This window comes from Convolutriloba macropyga, chromosome 7 (genome assembly GCF_964194025.1).
Source record: "Convolutriloba macropyga chromosome 7, txConMacr16.3, whole genome shotgun sequence".
Lineage (NCBI taxonomy): Eukaryota > Metazoa > Xenacoelomorpha > Acoela > Convolutidae > Convolutriloba > Convolutriloba macropyga.
The window spans coordinates 5038514-5055642 of record NC_134474.1 but is presented as its reverse complement, the minus strand read 5'-3'; the positions used below and the strand labels follow the sequence as shown (position 1 = coordinate 5055642).

The window sequence follows — 17129 nt, the reverse complement described above, 5'->3', positions numbered from 1 at the left end:
AATGTGATAAAAGAAAGTTGCTCACTATGCCTTTTACGTCTACCAAAGATACAGAGTACGGAGATTGCTATTTCGACGTTTCCAAAACTGATAAGCGTTTGATCAGGGCAACGCTGAAAACTTACGAAAAGACAGGAACATATGTCTTTCTGAAATTGTTTAAAAAAGCAGCAGAAGAATACGAGTTTGAACAGAGAATTTCGCTGACTCTGCAAGAATTTGGGAGCTTGGTCAATACGGCAGAGAAGATACTTGAATCAGAAGAAAAGTCAGCAAAAGACTGTTCAACAAAACCGCCACCAAATAAAAGGCCTAAACTTGAGAGCAAGGATGGTGGAAGCAATGTATGAACGTTCTCCAAGTTATTTCAAACAATTTCAGAAACAATTTAGATTCAAAATTCTTGATCAAAAGCCAACAGACATTACGAGTTTGATTAATTATGCAGTTTGTCCTCACTTTGAGTCTGAGTTTTGTCAAATAGCAACTAACTATTTTCACCTTTTGATTGATAGTTCAACTGATATTGGCTCTACAAAGCAAAACAAATCTTTTGCTGTCCCCTGTCTTTTCACAACTTTCAAACACCTATTTTCAAATTCTTCAAAACTGGAAACGAATGGAGAAGTATTTACAAAGTTGAAGTTAGCCGTTGACTTCAATGACAAAACAGGAGAAAAAATTGACCCAGCAACGGTTCACAAACGTCTTCCAATTTCAAACACAGCAAAAATGTTGACGACTACAAAAGCGATGGCGACAAAAACTACAGGAATTGCACAGAAAACAATCCACAATACCATCTCAGCAAGAACCGGCCATGAGCAAACTCAAACTGACCAAATTTGTACAGAAACTTTAAAACGAGTTGAAAACATTTTAAAGAGGTCCTCATTCTGGTGCTTTTTGTAAAGTTATGGACATATTTGTGAGTGGTTATGGAAAATTAGATATTGATTCTGAGTTACTCTTTGTTCGTCTTGTATTTGAAGAAAATATTAAATTTTGAAAAAAAAGTATTTTATTCAACAGATATTAAAACATCATATGAAGTGCAAAGCGAAGCAATTGAACATCATTAATTTTTACAATTTGTCTTTCACTAAATATAACATGCGCAATATAAATACAAAAAAGTCCACACAGTTCTGAGTTTTGACTCTTAATTGGTTGATGTTCGAGAAATTGACATATTTGTGCATTAGTGTCAGAGAGTCGGTGATATAAGTCTCTATAGGCAATAATCGATCGTCCCAAGGGGTCCGTAAAAATGATTTTATTGTTTCGATTACATAGAAGAAGCCAGTGTGTACCAGGGTTGTTCAAGGGCGAAGCATTTACAATGAGAAAACTATTTTTGTGGAGTTTTTGTGAAAAGTTGTTGGCGGCGAATACACCACAAAATTTGTATTTCAGTTTTCTACATTTTTGAATGAAGTCGCGCAGAATCCACAAAAATGTTGCTAGCTTTTTCGCCAATAATGAATATTTCAATATTGTTGGGCAATGCAGCTGAAAATTTCAGCTCGATCGAAATTGAACAATTTGTTAGCTCGGGGTGAATAAAATCGTGAGAAGCTTGTTGAGTACTAGTCAAGTCAAAAACCATAATAAAATGGTTTGGGTAGTCTGTCAAACTTATGCCATGACCATTGTCAATATAGGCTAAGTCTGAGACTGTCTGCGACTGGCATTCCATTTCGATAGATATAAATCTGTTCGAAATCAAATTTTTGGAAATGAAATGGATTCTGTCTATTGTTACCGAGAAAAGCTTCGTTTGTGTTCAGACATAAAGCTAGTCTTCGGATTGGTTCCCTGGCAAATATGTCTTCTTGTTTCCAACTGTGTAGACCAGTAGAAGCCAAAAATGTTTTTGTAAGGGTTTCAAGGTACGGATAGGAAGCCGGGCTGGTAAGCAATGTCTTTTCAATAGCCGACACAACGTCATCGTTCAAAGTCATCTTGCGCACATACAAATTTGCTTCGACAATTTTCACTTTATAATGCTTAGCGGCATCATCTGACATAATAACAAAGTCCTCAATTGATCTTCGAAAAGCAATTCGAAGAGTTACACCACTCATTAGATGCCTGTCACATGTGAAAAAATCGACTGCAACCTTTCCGTAAAACGTGCATTCATTTGATTGTCTGACTAAAGCTTTTCTTCTATTTACTTCAGTAGTTGATAAGGCTCCCGGATTTTCCTCGTACGAGTAGCCTTGACAAGCTAACCAAGTGTTTTTTGCGTCTTTGTTGTGTGAAAACTCAGTCTCAATAAAACTTTTGTGAGCATAATTTCCATTTGCATTCGATATTTTTAATCCGTTGGCTGACACTGTGCAGTCAGAGAACAGTGAATGCAACACATTATTGCAAAAGTAGGGAGCGTCAGTTTTAGTCACATCTGCAGCAGCTGTACCGTCATATTTTAAATTTGCTTCGGACGACTGAACAATTTTACATTTGACCTCCAGGAATATTTTTTGTAAATCAATAAAATTATTTCTATCGCCAGCAACTTCAAATTCCAACATTGGACCATTGGGGCCCAGTTTTTGACAAAGACTTCCATCAAATGTTACTAAGAGGGATGGTTTCTCAAACAGATCGAGGGAACTGTGAGTTGCCTCAGTTAGGAATAAATTAGCGATCATCTTTCACCATTGCAAAAAAATCTGATCGACTTCTTTTTGGAGCTCTTGACTTGGAAATGAATGAGGTTTTACGCTTTTTTGTTAAATTATTTGAAAGGCTTCCAATTTGTTTCCTTGGTCGTTGTTGTCGCGCTCGCCCTCCTGTTTGTTTTTTGATGGTGTTTGCGACTGTGTTTTTCAAGGCTTGTTTTGGTGATTTTTTCTTTGAGACTACATCTACAATTTCGGGAACACACTGTTTTAAAAGCTCTCTCCCGATACGTTTTGCAGTCGGTAAAATAAACCGTCGAGCCAATGGTAAAGCAACGCGTCCAATTCCCGCAGCTAAAGCACCAAATCCACTTCCCCTTTGTCTATAGTGTCCGGAGAAATGCGGTAATTATGTTACCTGATTGGCATAATAGGAATCCATGCCAGTCAGAAAACTTTTTGAATTGTAAAGTTAAAATAACTTTACCTGTTCCCGAAAAAGGAACCAATTGTCCTGTCTCAGTGCGTAGCTCAATTGAAATTGATTGTATAGTGTTTGATAACAGTTTTTTATAGTCTAAATTTGAAAAAACAATTCGATGTGTTGGTTCAAGCTCGCACACGGTACCGTTTTTCAGACGTTGTTTCGAATCAATGACACGCAATAACGGAGCTTTTGCGTCACCCACATACTGATACTCAATAATGTTTGTGCAAATTAAAATTAGGTGCTTTCCCGCGCATAGATCAGCAGGAAATTCTCCAAAGTATGCTTTTGTCTCATCACTCTTCATTAACTTATTTGATGTAGCTGTACCCATTTTGTAACCAATGTGTACACCGCGTCCATCTGGAATTCCCGTAAAGCCCACAATGCTAGGTATTTCCTCACTAGGAAAAGTGATTCCTTCATATTTACCAAAAATTATTTCGTATTTTCCAGTACTCTTGATTTCTCGAAACGAAAAATTAAGTAATCCAACTGTTCGCTTGATAGTACCAAGAAGTTGATTAACATTGTCATAGTTGCCAGTCATGAAGGACAGTTTTTCTCCATTGTAAGTTCGAGATATGACATTAGCATCAGACGAAAGTTTTTGCGAGTCTTCGTATCCCTTAAGACTGTATGCTATTAAATCTCCATTCACGACGTGCTCAATTTTTGTCGGAAAAATTATTTCACTAAGAGCCACCCTCCAGTCACCAGAAATTTGAATTTCATCATTGAAAAAATTTCGAAAAGAAGCCAGAGTGTTTGACCCAAAAATTTGCATAGAAGCTGATGAAATAACATGCACAGTGAACTCATCGTCAAAACGATTTCTACTCATTTTCCTCTACACAAACAAGCTGCAATTCTGATTGATAAAATTTTCCTTCTATTTGTTCTTTGTTTGAATCAATTAGGGAGTATGATGGCGGAAATAATGTCGGAATATCTATTATCTCAAAAACTTCGTCAGTAAACGATTGTTCGTAGCCCATTCTGAAAGCTTTGTCTTTTTTGACAATTCTGACAAAATCTCCTACAAAGAAGCGAGGCTTTTGAGAAACAGTTGTTTCAGCGCTCAAGAACACAAGCCGCCGTACGTCTTTTTTTGTTACTTTGTTTGGTGCAAGCTTAGTTATCCGGTTAACACGTGAATTTATTGTTTCACAAAGTCGTCTAATTTGTCAATGTAGGAATAAGTCCATTTTTCTTCAAGGTACCTATGGATGAGATTTTTCAGTGATCGAATATTCCGTTCGGCAAAAACAGACTTTTTTTCACTAAAAGTGCTATACAAATGAATTGCTCGTGAGTTGCACAGTCTTTTGAAAGCTCCGAGAAATTCTGTTCCATCATCAACCCATACTTTCTCGGGTTGTTTGTTTGATAATTTTTTTGAATGCATCAGCTGCTTCTGTTGCATATTTTGTCTTCATTGGCTCTACTCTAAGGTACCGTGACAGACAATCAACTGCTACCAAAAGGTACTTAACATCGCGATTGTACTTTGCAAGGTTGTCAACATATGCTGAATCCAATGACCAAATTTCATTGATATCTTTTACAATCACTTTCAGTCTGGGAAATTTCATTCGAATCGAGCGGTATTTTGTGAAGGACGGCTTGGTATCTAAATAAGACTTGACTTTTGCTAATGAAAGTTTGCTGTGTTCTTGTAATCGTTTTGAGCTTCCAAATGATGCAGGACCTCTTGAGTATAGTTGTTCTAAAGTTTTTCTCTCAGAAGACGAAACGAGACCACTTTTTCTGATTGGTCTTTTTTTGCTTTGTCGTTTTGTTTTTTTTCTCTTTTTCTCTGGTGTTTCGTTTTGAAGTACCGCGCCCTGTTTGCGGACTTTGTTGCGTTGGGAAAAATTCTTGTTCGCTCTCATAACTTTCCAATATTTGCTTGGCGTAAGTGTTTGAGACAAGATCAGGCTCAAGTCGAAGAACTAACAAGATTCTTGAATATGCCTCTTGATCAATTTTTTTGGTTGGTTGTTGCAAATTATACAAAAAAGATGAAACTTGTACATCCGTGGGTTTATTGTCAATGTAAATTAGTTGGCTCTCTTCCCCAATAGTGATTTGGTTTGATTGGAGAATGAAATCAAGTACTATTTCTGCACGTTTAATTTTGTGATCTTGTTTTAATTTAACGTTTTTCATTATCGACTCAAATGATTCAACTGTTGGTTTCTTTGTGACAATTGGATCCATTTCACTGTCATCACTAAAAGCCTCCATTTTTTCCTCATCTTCGAATTTGGTTGGATCTGTTTGGACCACTCTATCTGCTTCATCTACATCTCGTTCAATATTTGTTGGATCTGTTTGGATCACTTTATCTGTTTTTCCTACGTCCTCCCTTAGCTTGTTTCGTTGCATAAGTGATAACTGAATAGCTTTGTTTTTATATTGTGGGTTTTCAAAAATTTCGCTTTTTTGGGGTTGCTTTGTTATAAACATTCGTTTTGGAATTAAAATGAACTCTTCTGTATGTATTATGATTCCATCAAGTACAAATAACACGAAAGACCAACCGTTTTTAACAGTTCTGATTCTCTGCCAAGAATTCTTTTCTTTTCCTTCAAACCTGTTTGTTTGGATAATATTTTTCGAAATGATTTTTCGTGAGCTTCGATTAGTTTTTTATGAATCGCAACATTGCCATTGACTACATTAAGAAAACACTCGCAAAAAAATTGAACAAAGTTTTTAGAAGCTGCCTTGATCAGTTTTTTTAGGTCGGTATCCCATACTTGTAGCATTTGCCGCAGCATACATAGTTCTCTCTGTTTCATTTGTTAGATTTGTTATTACAGCTTTAGCAGGCGGTAAGTAGAAAAATGATGGTCCTGGCGGTACAATGTTGGAGCAGTATCGTAAAACGTCTGACGTCTTTGGGTCTAAACCAATTAATAAATGACCAAAAGGCTGTTTGGTAGCTAGCTCGTAACTTTCTTTAAGAAATTGTGTGTTGTTGAGCTGTCGACCAATTAAACCATATTGTTGGACATCACGTGGTGAATTGAACAAAATGATGTGTGTTGTATTCAAGTCGATTGTTCTCGACCACTTGCTTTGTTGAAATAAATTGTGCTTAACGTAAATAACACTTAAATTTTTGTGACGGCCTGCAGTCGCAAGTTTTGAAAACTCTTTATCGTTAAAAATTTCTTCACATGAATCATCAAAAACAAGAAGACAGTCTTCTAACTCTGAGACAACTTCGAAGCTTGTAAATTTTTTAAACTGCACATTCAATTTGCTCTCTAAGGACTCAAACGTTGGTTGTTCATGCTGATAGAAATAAAAAATTGATTGAAATTTAGGTGAAAAAGTGTTATGTAGTAACATTTTGAAAATCAGTTCAGTTTTTCCACAGCAAGATGGACCAGACACTGCCATAAAGAGTCGATCGCTTGTTGAATTAATTTTATTCATAGCTTTGGGTTTGGAAGTGCGTAGCCAACTGTGCAAGAGAGGAGCGAAAACCAAAATGTTGACTCCTCGCAATCCAATTGAAAAAACACCAACTTGATAAGAGATACTGCAAAAAGAAAAACTATAATAAAAATTTGAGTAAAATAAACAACTTCTGATCGTGGTACTCTTGAATTGCAAAATCGCCAAGATCTCCTTTCCTGTTGATTTTCATCAAAAACTAAATCGGTTATGCCACCCCCTGAATCTATTTGATCCTCAAGTGGACTCATTCAAAACAAGGTTTTCGAAAATAATGAATTAACAAAGCATAGGTTAGGTAACTTTGTTAGTCAACAATAAAAAATTCATAAGTTGTATATTTAGAGATTGCATCTGCTTTTTTATATGTCACTGTGTAACTGGCTTTCACACCACAATCTTTCTCGTGGTAAACAATCGAGTCCACTTTTCCCTCTCGGACAACTTGCTTAATATCATCCGGAAGACTCTCATCGTTCAGAGGCACTTGCACTGGAACTGACCGCTTGGGCATAGGTAAAGGGGTTAGATTCATTCTTTGCATTTTCTCTTTCATAGACATGATAGAGTTGAAAATATTCTAAAAGTGAAAGATATTTTTTGAAGGATTCTATTTCGGCTCCAGTGCAAACAACTTGTGTTTTCTCAGTACAAGCAACTGTAAACGATCAAATTTGGAGACAAATTCACTTGGAGTACAGACGGTGCTGTCTTTTCCAATCGACGGTTGTTCATGGATCAGCCAGTAGTAAAACAATTGGGCCTTCTTCCTCGCACAATGTTTGCTTTTCTGTCGTTTTGGGCAAGTCGTTGAATGCAAATCACAAATTGGTGTCTCCCGATAGAAACTCAAATGTTCAATTTTTGGACATAGCAGGCTCTCTAGGTTAGTTACCTCTTTCTGAAGCAATTTTTTCCGTTCCTTTCGAATAGAATTCTGACAATGGGAAGCGAAGAACTATGCTCTGACAAATCTGTTGAAGATAACAGTACGGGTAGTCACCGCTCTCCCAGGCTAAACCATGAAGAAACTTTGAGACCCAACGATATGGTTTTTGTTCACTCAATGAGAGCGTGTTGAAGGAGGCTGGAGGCAGAAAAGACACTGTATCGGTGTAGTTTTCCGTGAAAACGGCAAGCTCTTTTATGATAAATCCAGACTTTTTATGTCGAAAGCCCTCAAAATCTAGAACAACCGCACGAGATTTCAACATTCCAATAAAGTGAATAAGTTGTTTTTGAAAGTTTTCACATATAGACAGAAAGCAAGTCCTGTCACGTGACCAAGATACTCGTTTGTTACTGGATAGGGTAGGACATACGAATAACCCGGTCCCTTCTCACTGTATTCAAAGACAAATCCAGAAGCATCATGAAGAATTGCATGTAGTCTTAAAATTTTGTAAGATTTGAAATATTTGTCAAGCGAGGAGTTATCAATACCAATCAAACCACCATAAGGCCTCAATTTCAATGCAATGTCCAAATCGATGTCCGGATCTAGGTAAAGACAAGGTGCTAAAAATATAAAAATCTTTCACCATATTCTGAATATTCTTTTTTTTACTTGCTGGTAAATCTCGTGAATGCTTTGCAAATCAACCGTTGCTATCGTTGTCATTGTGGAAAATAACTTCCAGAGAGTCACCTAATCCCCTTAATCATTTCCTGTCTGGGATAATTACCCTCACATGTTTAAAGATTCAATGATAACCCCCTACCCTCACATGTTTAAGGATCGAATGATAACCCCCCCTCTCTATGCCCCTATTTCATACTACTCTTACTCTTGATGTGCTGCAACCAATTGATATTAGCAACAAGCTTTACTTCGGAGTGAGAGCGATAGAGATTACTCAAAAATGAAGAACCAAAGCGTGAAAAAGTCACTTGAGAAGTCAAAGAATGTTCTACAAAAGCGCAAAATTGTCAAGCAAAAAATTTGCATAAAAGACACACCTTTACAATAATTGCAATGAACTTCATTCAAGAGCATTTAAAAATAGCATGTGCACCTGGGGGCGTCAACGACATAAGCGCACTAGGTTTTTTTTTGGGGGGGGGGCAAAACAGAGTAGAAAAAGAACTCTGTTTTTGTAACTACTGCTTCAAAATTACCCAAAAATTTTCAGCCCAAAAATTTTCGTTGACAAAGTTGCTGACAATCTGACGAAACTGACAGCTTGTCTTGCAGTCTGACACCAAAATTTATGAACAATTCTATGCTCGGCAAGGGGCAAAATAAAATTCTCAAGGCTGAAGCAAATATTGCGAGAAATATTTTACCTCAATTTTGAAAGATGCTCCAGCAACGCTAGCTTTTGTGGACCTTTAAGCAAAAAATAATTCAATTTTTCCGAGCTTCAATTGCGAGTATTCAACTGAGTCCAATTGTAGAGACCAGCAAAAAGATGCAAAAACAGTTATAAATAGATAACACATACGGTGAACGTCAGAACATCCGTTGTTCCTGCTATCTTAAACATGATAGCGTGATTGGATAAGGGTGGGAAGCCAAGTGGGCGTGGATCAAAAGCTGGGAGTGTCTCCAAACAACCAAAAGTTGTCCTTTACACCGTCAATTTACTCCTACACAGCAACTTTTGGTTGTTTGGAGACACTCCCAGCTTTTGCTCCACGCCCACTTGGCTTCCCACCCTTATCCAATCACGCTATCATGTTTAAGATAGCAGGAACAACCGATGTGTAGGAGTAAATTGACGGTGTAAAGGACAGTGAATGTCTGTGTGAGGATGAGCGCTTACTTAACCATAGCTTCAGGTTGACCAAAGCCTGACCAATTGTTGGCTGTAATGATGGTCCCACGTGAAAGTTTCAGACGCAAAAAAGTGGCAATAGTCACCAAAAAAAGAGCAATGCTGCCCATAAAAAGAACAGTCTGAAATGTGGGGGATAATAAGAAAAAGGGCAACTGAGAACGGGCTAATGTAGGTCTGATGCTGTTGCGCTTGGATTACGCAGGAACCACAAATATTAATTATTATTATTTTAGAATTCGATGATGAATGGAGGGGGTCTAAAATTCCAAGAATTGCGGTCTTCAGCAGTTTCGACAAATCATGGTTCTTAGACTAGTGAGGTCGTGAGAAAACTTTGGCGCTTGAAATGATGCTCTTAGAGCTTAGTTTAGAACACTACTAGGACTTTGAAGTTTAAAAATGTAAACTTTTGATGCGCACATTTGATTTGAAGTTCAAGTAAATTGTCGCCAAGTGAGTTCAGCTGATTAATATTCTAAATGAGATCAACTTAGATTAGCCGCAAAATCAGATGGCCAGAGAAAACCGATCCCGCAAAAAATCGCATTATAAAAGACCAACAGAACTCAAATCATTGGGTAGTTGGTTGGTGGCAACACTAGTGGTTGTAGGAAGTAGTTTTTTATTACTCTTCCCATTTTGGGTAGACTAGTACAGGTGACATAAACAAAAGAGAAAAGGCAACAAAATTGATAATAATCAATAATAACGTAATATTCAATAATAATGGAAAAGAAAGAAGATATAATAAATAAGTATTTCTTTCACAACCACTAGAGCTGCCAACTACCAATTACTTAATTGCTATGAACTTCGTTTGAGAGCAATTAATTATAGATTACTATAATTGATATTCCAGTTCTTAATTGAAATATCTTCAACAAAAGTTCCATTTAGCCACATTTTGCAAGTAAAAAGCAATATACTTTGCGATAAGCATATCTTAATATTGTAATAAATTGTCATTCAGATACCAGGTCGAGACTTTACCTTGTACGATACCGGCGTTGAATGCGGCACAGTTGAGCCCAGAACCCTCAACTGGGACTAGTCTGTTAACTAAGGGCTCTTTCTCAATCAGATAGTAGATTGCATTCTCACTGTCCACCTAAACAACCCCATTCGTAGATTAGCTTAAAAATGGAAAATTGTATCATCACAATTTTAAAGTGCCCTATAAAATTGGGAACTGTAAATCATATGACTGATAGAAAAGTAAGAGAACAGTAGTATTAATCATAAACCGACCAACCTCGGACAAATTGCTCTCGAATGACAGGCGTGGAAACTTAATTGGGGGGGGGGGGGGGGGGGGGTGGGGGGGTGTAGCCTAGATAATTAGATAAATTTTATTGTTCGTTCGAGAGCAATTAAACATAGGCCCATCATTTGTGGACTTAAATGAAGTGAAACATGCATCAAATCACACAGTGTTTTATATAATTGAGAACAGTAAATCATGCGACAGTTGATGTTTCATCAACTGCTCTTCAATAAGTTAGACCGATTTCGGCGCGCTTTTCATTTGACGTTTAGTAGTGAACTACCGCCACTTGAGTTCAGCAGCTGACACTTGTGAATGAGCAAGCAATTGATATCATGCAAAAAAAACAAAAAGTAGAGGGCGCAAATGTCACTCGAAAAGTCAAATCACACAAGCAAAAATATTGCAAAAACATAGACGGTAGAATACCGGAAACGGCCCGAATCGTCGTGCAGCATTATAATCTCCTATAACCTTACCGAAATCAGAACATCAAAATAGACAAGCGAAAAAAGACAAAAGTAGCCCAACAAACCACATTAAAGTGTTTTAAAAATGCCAACAATTTTTTAGGTGCGGGGGGAGGGGGTAGTTAGGTGAAGGGAGGGGCTAGTTTGGGGGGTAGGGGTAGGTGGCGGGGGAGGGGGGTAAGTTGGGGCGGGGGAAGGAGGTAGGTGGTGGGGGGGGGGGTAGGTAGGTGGGTGGGTAGATAGGTTGGCGAGGTGGGTAGTACTGGGGTAGTTGGGGGGGGGGGGGGGGTAGCTAGGTGAAGGCAGAGGTAGGGGTAGGTGGGGGTAAGTTGCGGGGGGGGGGGTTGTGCGGTGTAGTTTAGATAATTAGGGGTGACTTATATAGGGACAAAAAGTCTCAAATGACCTCTTCACCTTGAACATTACCAGCAGATCCTAATTACTATACATTACAATTGAAGCTACTGTTAGAGTCCAATGTTCGAAAACAGAAGTCAACAGTCAAAAACGGAGGTGAATGCTTGAACAGAAAGAAATCAAAATTCAAGCCATGAACAAACTTGCTTTCTGCTAAAAAAAACCTGTAGAATCTCAATACTCCTCTTCGAGTCGTAAAAAGACCAACAAGTTTAGACTAATTGCTTCAAAATTCGTTCGAGAGCAATGAAAAATGCTACATTGCTACGAAACAAAACATGATGTAGTTTCTCAAAATGGGGGAATAAATACGAGACTGTCACCAATTTTCAATTTTAGGCATCGTAGAGAACCAAGAGCAAAACCATTCTGTAGATATGAGTCTAGTTTTGATGCGATTAGAAACAATTTTTTTGCCATTTCAAAATTAGGGAACACTTGATAAAGGAGAAAGAGCCGTGTGAACAAAAGATTGATCGAAGAGAGATTTTAAGACTTTAATTGGATTTTGAAAACTCAGATTAAGTGAATGCCTTCTACCTTAGGCGCTCCATTTAACTGAAGCAACAAACCATTGATTTCTGAGCATTGAAAAAAGACATATTTCACAGATAAAAGACAATTGAAAAATTATCCTAACTCCATCTGTTTAATATTTCTCCTTATTCTTAATTTTCCCACTGAACTAAAATTCCCCAGACAGTATTATGCAAGAGTTTTGTATCTATTACGAAAAATGAGAAATTATTCGATAGAAAGACACTTAAGCACTCAAATATTTGCAGCTAAATTTTAGCTCAAGAGCCGTACCATGCTTTCCGAGGAGTTGACATTATGAGTTTTTGCATAAAAAGATATGAACAATTTTCTAGTTATTGGACATTTAAGCAGGTTGATCTTCGTTTAAGTTTTACACTGCTACTATTTTTGTAAACTCTCCATCTCTCTTTTAAACTCAGGATACTGTAAGCGTGTCAAGGCTAGGAAAATTGGCCGAAAGGGCGTTTAGCCAATGAAATTGGTCGACAAATCTCATTGGTCGATAGACCACTAGTTCGTAGGAAACATTATCTTTGGTGTGCTGTCGGGTGGCGCAATAGTCCTCTGCGATGCCGCACCACCCCCCTCCCCCTCCCACCTGTCAGGCCAGAGAGGGGGAGAGTGCAACCCCGGAGACCTTCGTTACTCTGGTTGAGGAAACTGTGCCGCATATTTGCCCGCATACAAAAGAAATAACGTATTAAATTGGCCGATCACTGTTACATAATTAATTTACTTACTCATTTTACGTAATTTGTCGGCTTAATTTATCATTTTTTGGTTGTCAATCAACACGCCGTCGACCATGCATACGCATTACCTGTTGTTCGAGATTGTCAATTTCTTTGTTAAAGAGAGCCCTCCAAAGATTCTTCTGCACAAATGTCAACAAGTGTATCAGTCTGTTCTCTCTCTTGTATTGCTTCTCTCGGAACCACACTAGCTCAAGGTATCTGCAACATCAATTCAACACATTTACATGACACAAAAAATTCAAAAAAATTTGAGATCTTTGTTAGATGAAATGGCATGCTAAGTCCTATTGCTAAATTTAAGATTGCAGCAAGAAATATGGCATTTGTGTACTCCAACTGATGAAGATTAATTCAGTTAAATTAGTTTAAGAGTTGCAATCAGTTCAGATTATGCATTCAAAGATAACTGAAACAGTTCGCAGATCACATTACCTTGAACGATTAGCTCAGGACCAAAAAATAGGTCCGTAATCGAAAAAAAAATCGTGAATCGAAAAGCCCGTTCAATCTGCTACAGACGTTAAGAATTAGAATAATAACACCTAGCAGACAAAACATACACTAAACTTTCAAATAATCATAATTCCATTAGCTAATAGAATAGAAAAGGTACCCGATAGCCAACGTTCCAAATAATATTGGTAAGAAGACACCTTACACTTCTGCAATTAAAAGTTGAGGAGCATGAAGAAATTGAACAAAAATGTTACAAAAATAACGAAAGGGTCAAGATTGCATAAAAATTATCCCATTATAGAGGACGAATAATAAAAAGCGTAGGACGAAAAATCGAAAGCAACGGACAAAAAACCAGTCAAGCAAAAAATCGCCTAAAAAGATTGCAGGATTAATACAATCGCTACAAACTTTGTTTGAGAGCAATCAAAAAGCTGTCAAAGTCCAATTTCTTTCACCTTTTTGAAAAACCCCACCAAACTGACTACAAATTGATTGCTGACCGGTATCTCAAAAAACCCAACGGTTGGTGAACCAATTTATTGGTCAACGGACAGGTATTTTAAAAAGAGGTTCGTTGGAGCTAAAACAATTTGAAGACCACAGTACTCGTCAAGAAGAAATAGTGTCAACTTATGTGAAAAAGTTAACCTCTCCCAAAAAAAAGTTTAATTTATATTATTGAAATGTGAAGCCAAAACATTCCAGGCTAATGAATTAATCCAATCTTGCAGAAAATGCAATTATTTTAAATTCGTCCCAAGAACAATTAAAAATTTTTTTTAAGAAATTTTTTTATTCGGCAAGACACCAGGGACCAATTCTTTCCATCTCATTAGTTCAAAACACACACACACACACACACACACACACACACTAAGAGCAAGCGAAAGCTGTGGGTATTATTAACATAGCAAATACCAACAAACGGAACAAAGTGAAAACGTATCCCATATTGATATCTTCCTTAACAATCACATCAAGTCACTGCTGAAGGTTGTCACAGCTTATCAAAGCATAATTTGATATTGAAAATTAGACTTTTTCTCTATCCAATTTTATTTAAACTAGTTACAACATGCAATCAGTTTTACAGATAATAAATATGCTGTTATCCGGTTTTATGCGCGTGAATGTAATATCTGATGATCGCATAGTTCACAAATTGATTTTCCGCTTCAAAAATGTAAATTTAACTTTCACATTGCAGACAAATAGCCATCGTTGACGCACCTGATGCACATCGTGATGGAAACGAAAGAAAGAAGGAGATAGAAATTAAGATTTTTTAAGTGTGATTCCTCTAATTTGGTGTGCAGTTTCAATTAGATCCTAAAACTAGACCTAACTCTGCTTCTAAATTGAAGTCTATCAAGCATAAAACTAATACCAGCTGTGGGGTACGTCACGAGTCAAACGTTAAAATTTTGACTTAAAAGAAAAAAGTGATCAAAAGGTAAGGCGAATTAAAAAAAACCAAAGCCGGAATTCCGTAAACGATTCGAAGAGCTGACACCTACCAAAAACCAACAGCCCGACAATTACTTTGTACATAGCTGAACATCTCGTGAGAATTATTATACTATTGGAAGACATTCCCTAAAACGCTATTAAAAACAACTAAATTTAAAAAACTAGAAAAAATTAACAAGTTTTTTATATTACCAGGGCACACAAAGCCAAGGATAAGTTCGTTCAAGCAAATAAGAGTATGAAAATGCTCGCAAAGCAATTGGCAGGTCATAATAGTTTGAGAAACCTGTCCAAGATTGTAGAAAAAACGAACTGCAAAAAAATAGTTCAAAATTTCTTTAATTTTTCTCGTATTTCTCATTAAAAACATTTTATACCAACAAAACTGTAATCACTTGGTATCTAAACACTCTTTAAGGAATATACTTCTTTTCGAATCTTACTCCAAGCATTAAAACAATACAATAGAAAAAGTTGAGAAATAGCAGGAAAACCTCCAAATAAGCATTAACACATTAACTACCAAAAAAACTCAAATAGACCCAATTATAATAAAATACCATACTCGACATACTCAAACCCATTAACCAACAATTTTGAGAAAAAACTGTTCTAAAAAGCCGCATGTTAACAAAAACATTACTTCGAAAACCGTTTTTATACCTCTATTTCTTACTCTCTCCAAAACAGTAGTATGAACAAAAAAACCCTCTTTTCACTCCGCTTTTTAATTGTGTTCAGCAACAACTTTGTTCAGCAAATTTTTCAAGCGTTTCATTTTCTTCTTCAAAGTTCACTGAACTGATTTTAATTCTCCGATAGGATTTAAAAGGATTTTATCAATAGTCCTCTTCCAGTCGTAAAAAAAGGAGAGCGATTAAATAATAAACGTTGAGAGGCTGGCGGCGGCTATTAAACACTACAATATATAACTTTCAGATTTCCCGTTGTTTTTTCACCATATAAGAAGCGAGTTTTTTATTCTATGATAAGTAAAGGTCACTGTTCAGCAATTGTTTACCGCCACTTGGAGGCTAAAAATGGCAAAAGGTTAAATTTGATGAAAATCTCTAATTTTGAAAAATTCTTAGAAAAAATGTTAAACAGCCAATTAACAAATATGTATTCTCTCGTTCATTTTTGTGATAAACTGTTTGAAAATAATATAGTAAATACTTCAGACAAACCGTTCAAAGCCCATTCTGAGTTCCTCGAGAGCTATGGTTTTTTGGTTCATTTTTTTGACATCAACTGTGTTCATTTTACGTAGCTTTGCTGAGCAACCGTTAACTAAAAATAGCTGTCACGGTAAAGTTTTGCCTAGAGGACTGACCAGATTAGTAGTTGACTCGCACATTAAAAATGGCAACTTGATATTGAATTTTAAGCATAAACCAACTGCCGGAAGAATTGCTCTCGAACGACAGGCGGGTAGAAAAACAATTAACCCCACCGGGATTCAAACCACTGACCTCCCAATCCAATGCCAGATGCACTGACCACTCGGCTATCATGCCCTTGTTTTTCCTATGCTGTAACCGACTTTATATTAGCAACAAGCTTTACTTCGGAGTGAGAGCAATAGAGATCACTCAAAATGAAGAACGAAAGCGTGAAAAAATCACTTGAGAACTCAGAGAATGTTCTAGAAGAAAAGCGCAAAACAGTCAGGCAAAAAAATTTGCATAGAAAAGACCAACACGTTTACAATAATTGCTACGAACTTCGTTCAAGAGCAAATAAAAAGAGCTGTCAGCGCAAAAGAGCGGTCACGGTAAAGTTTTACCTAGAGAAGTGACAGGGTGAGTAGCTGACTCGACCATTAAAAATGGCAACTTAATATCGGATTAAAACTTGTCAAAAAGAGTAGATCTCTTACAAATTTTAAAAGTAACGATTTTAGATATTTCAGCATGTGTACCTACTGCCTACGTGTTTCCCCATCTCACACAACTTTGCGTGTTGGTCCTCAATCGTAGTGACCCGTGAGTCACAATAGTTCACCATCTCTCTGAAGAGAAGGGCAAACGCTGATAAATTGATCTCGGCGTTCTTAGTTGAGAGTTTGTTCAGGGGTTTGTTCACAAGAGCTATTTCGCCCTTGCTCGGGCCAGAATCCACCATCGCTAATCTGAAAACATTCAACGTGTAACAAAACAAGGATCTTTTCCGTTTGTGCCCACTACTAAACAAATAATATGCACCTACTAAGCTGGTGCGGGGGGGGGGCACAAACGGGAAAGATCCCAAAACAAATATCAATAGCAGTTATCAGGTGAATTCCAAATTTTACCATGCAGGATCTTGGCGATATTTTTTGTTGCTCCCCCCCCCCACGCTATGCAGAGCACGTGTGCCTGCATAAAAAATCATTGGTTAAAAAACG

The 17129-nt window shown here is 37.2% G+C and overlaps 2 protein-coding genes across 3 annotated transcripts in view; both read right to left on the bottom strand.

Annotated features, from left to right (window-relative positions):
- The window catches only part of LOC142342559 (AP-3 complex subunit delta-1-like), a 365254-nt gene that overhangs the window by 208393 nt on the left and 139732 nt on the right, over window positions 1-17129 (bottom strand). The gene's annotated exons all lie outside the window — the stretch shown is intronic.
- LOC142342509 (trafficking protein particle complex subunit 5-like) lies at window positions 10312-16867 on the bottom strand. Its single transcript, XM_075393857.1, has 3 exons — window positions 16665-16867; window positions 12880-13012; window positions 10312-10476 (listed from the first exon to the last, which is right to left on the bottom strand). The coding sequence occupies exons 1-3, from the start codon at window positions 16865-16867 to the stop codon at window positions 10312-10314; spliced, it is 501 nt and encodes a 166-aa protein (XP_075249972.1).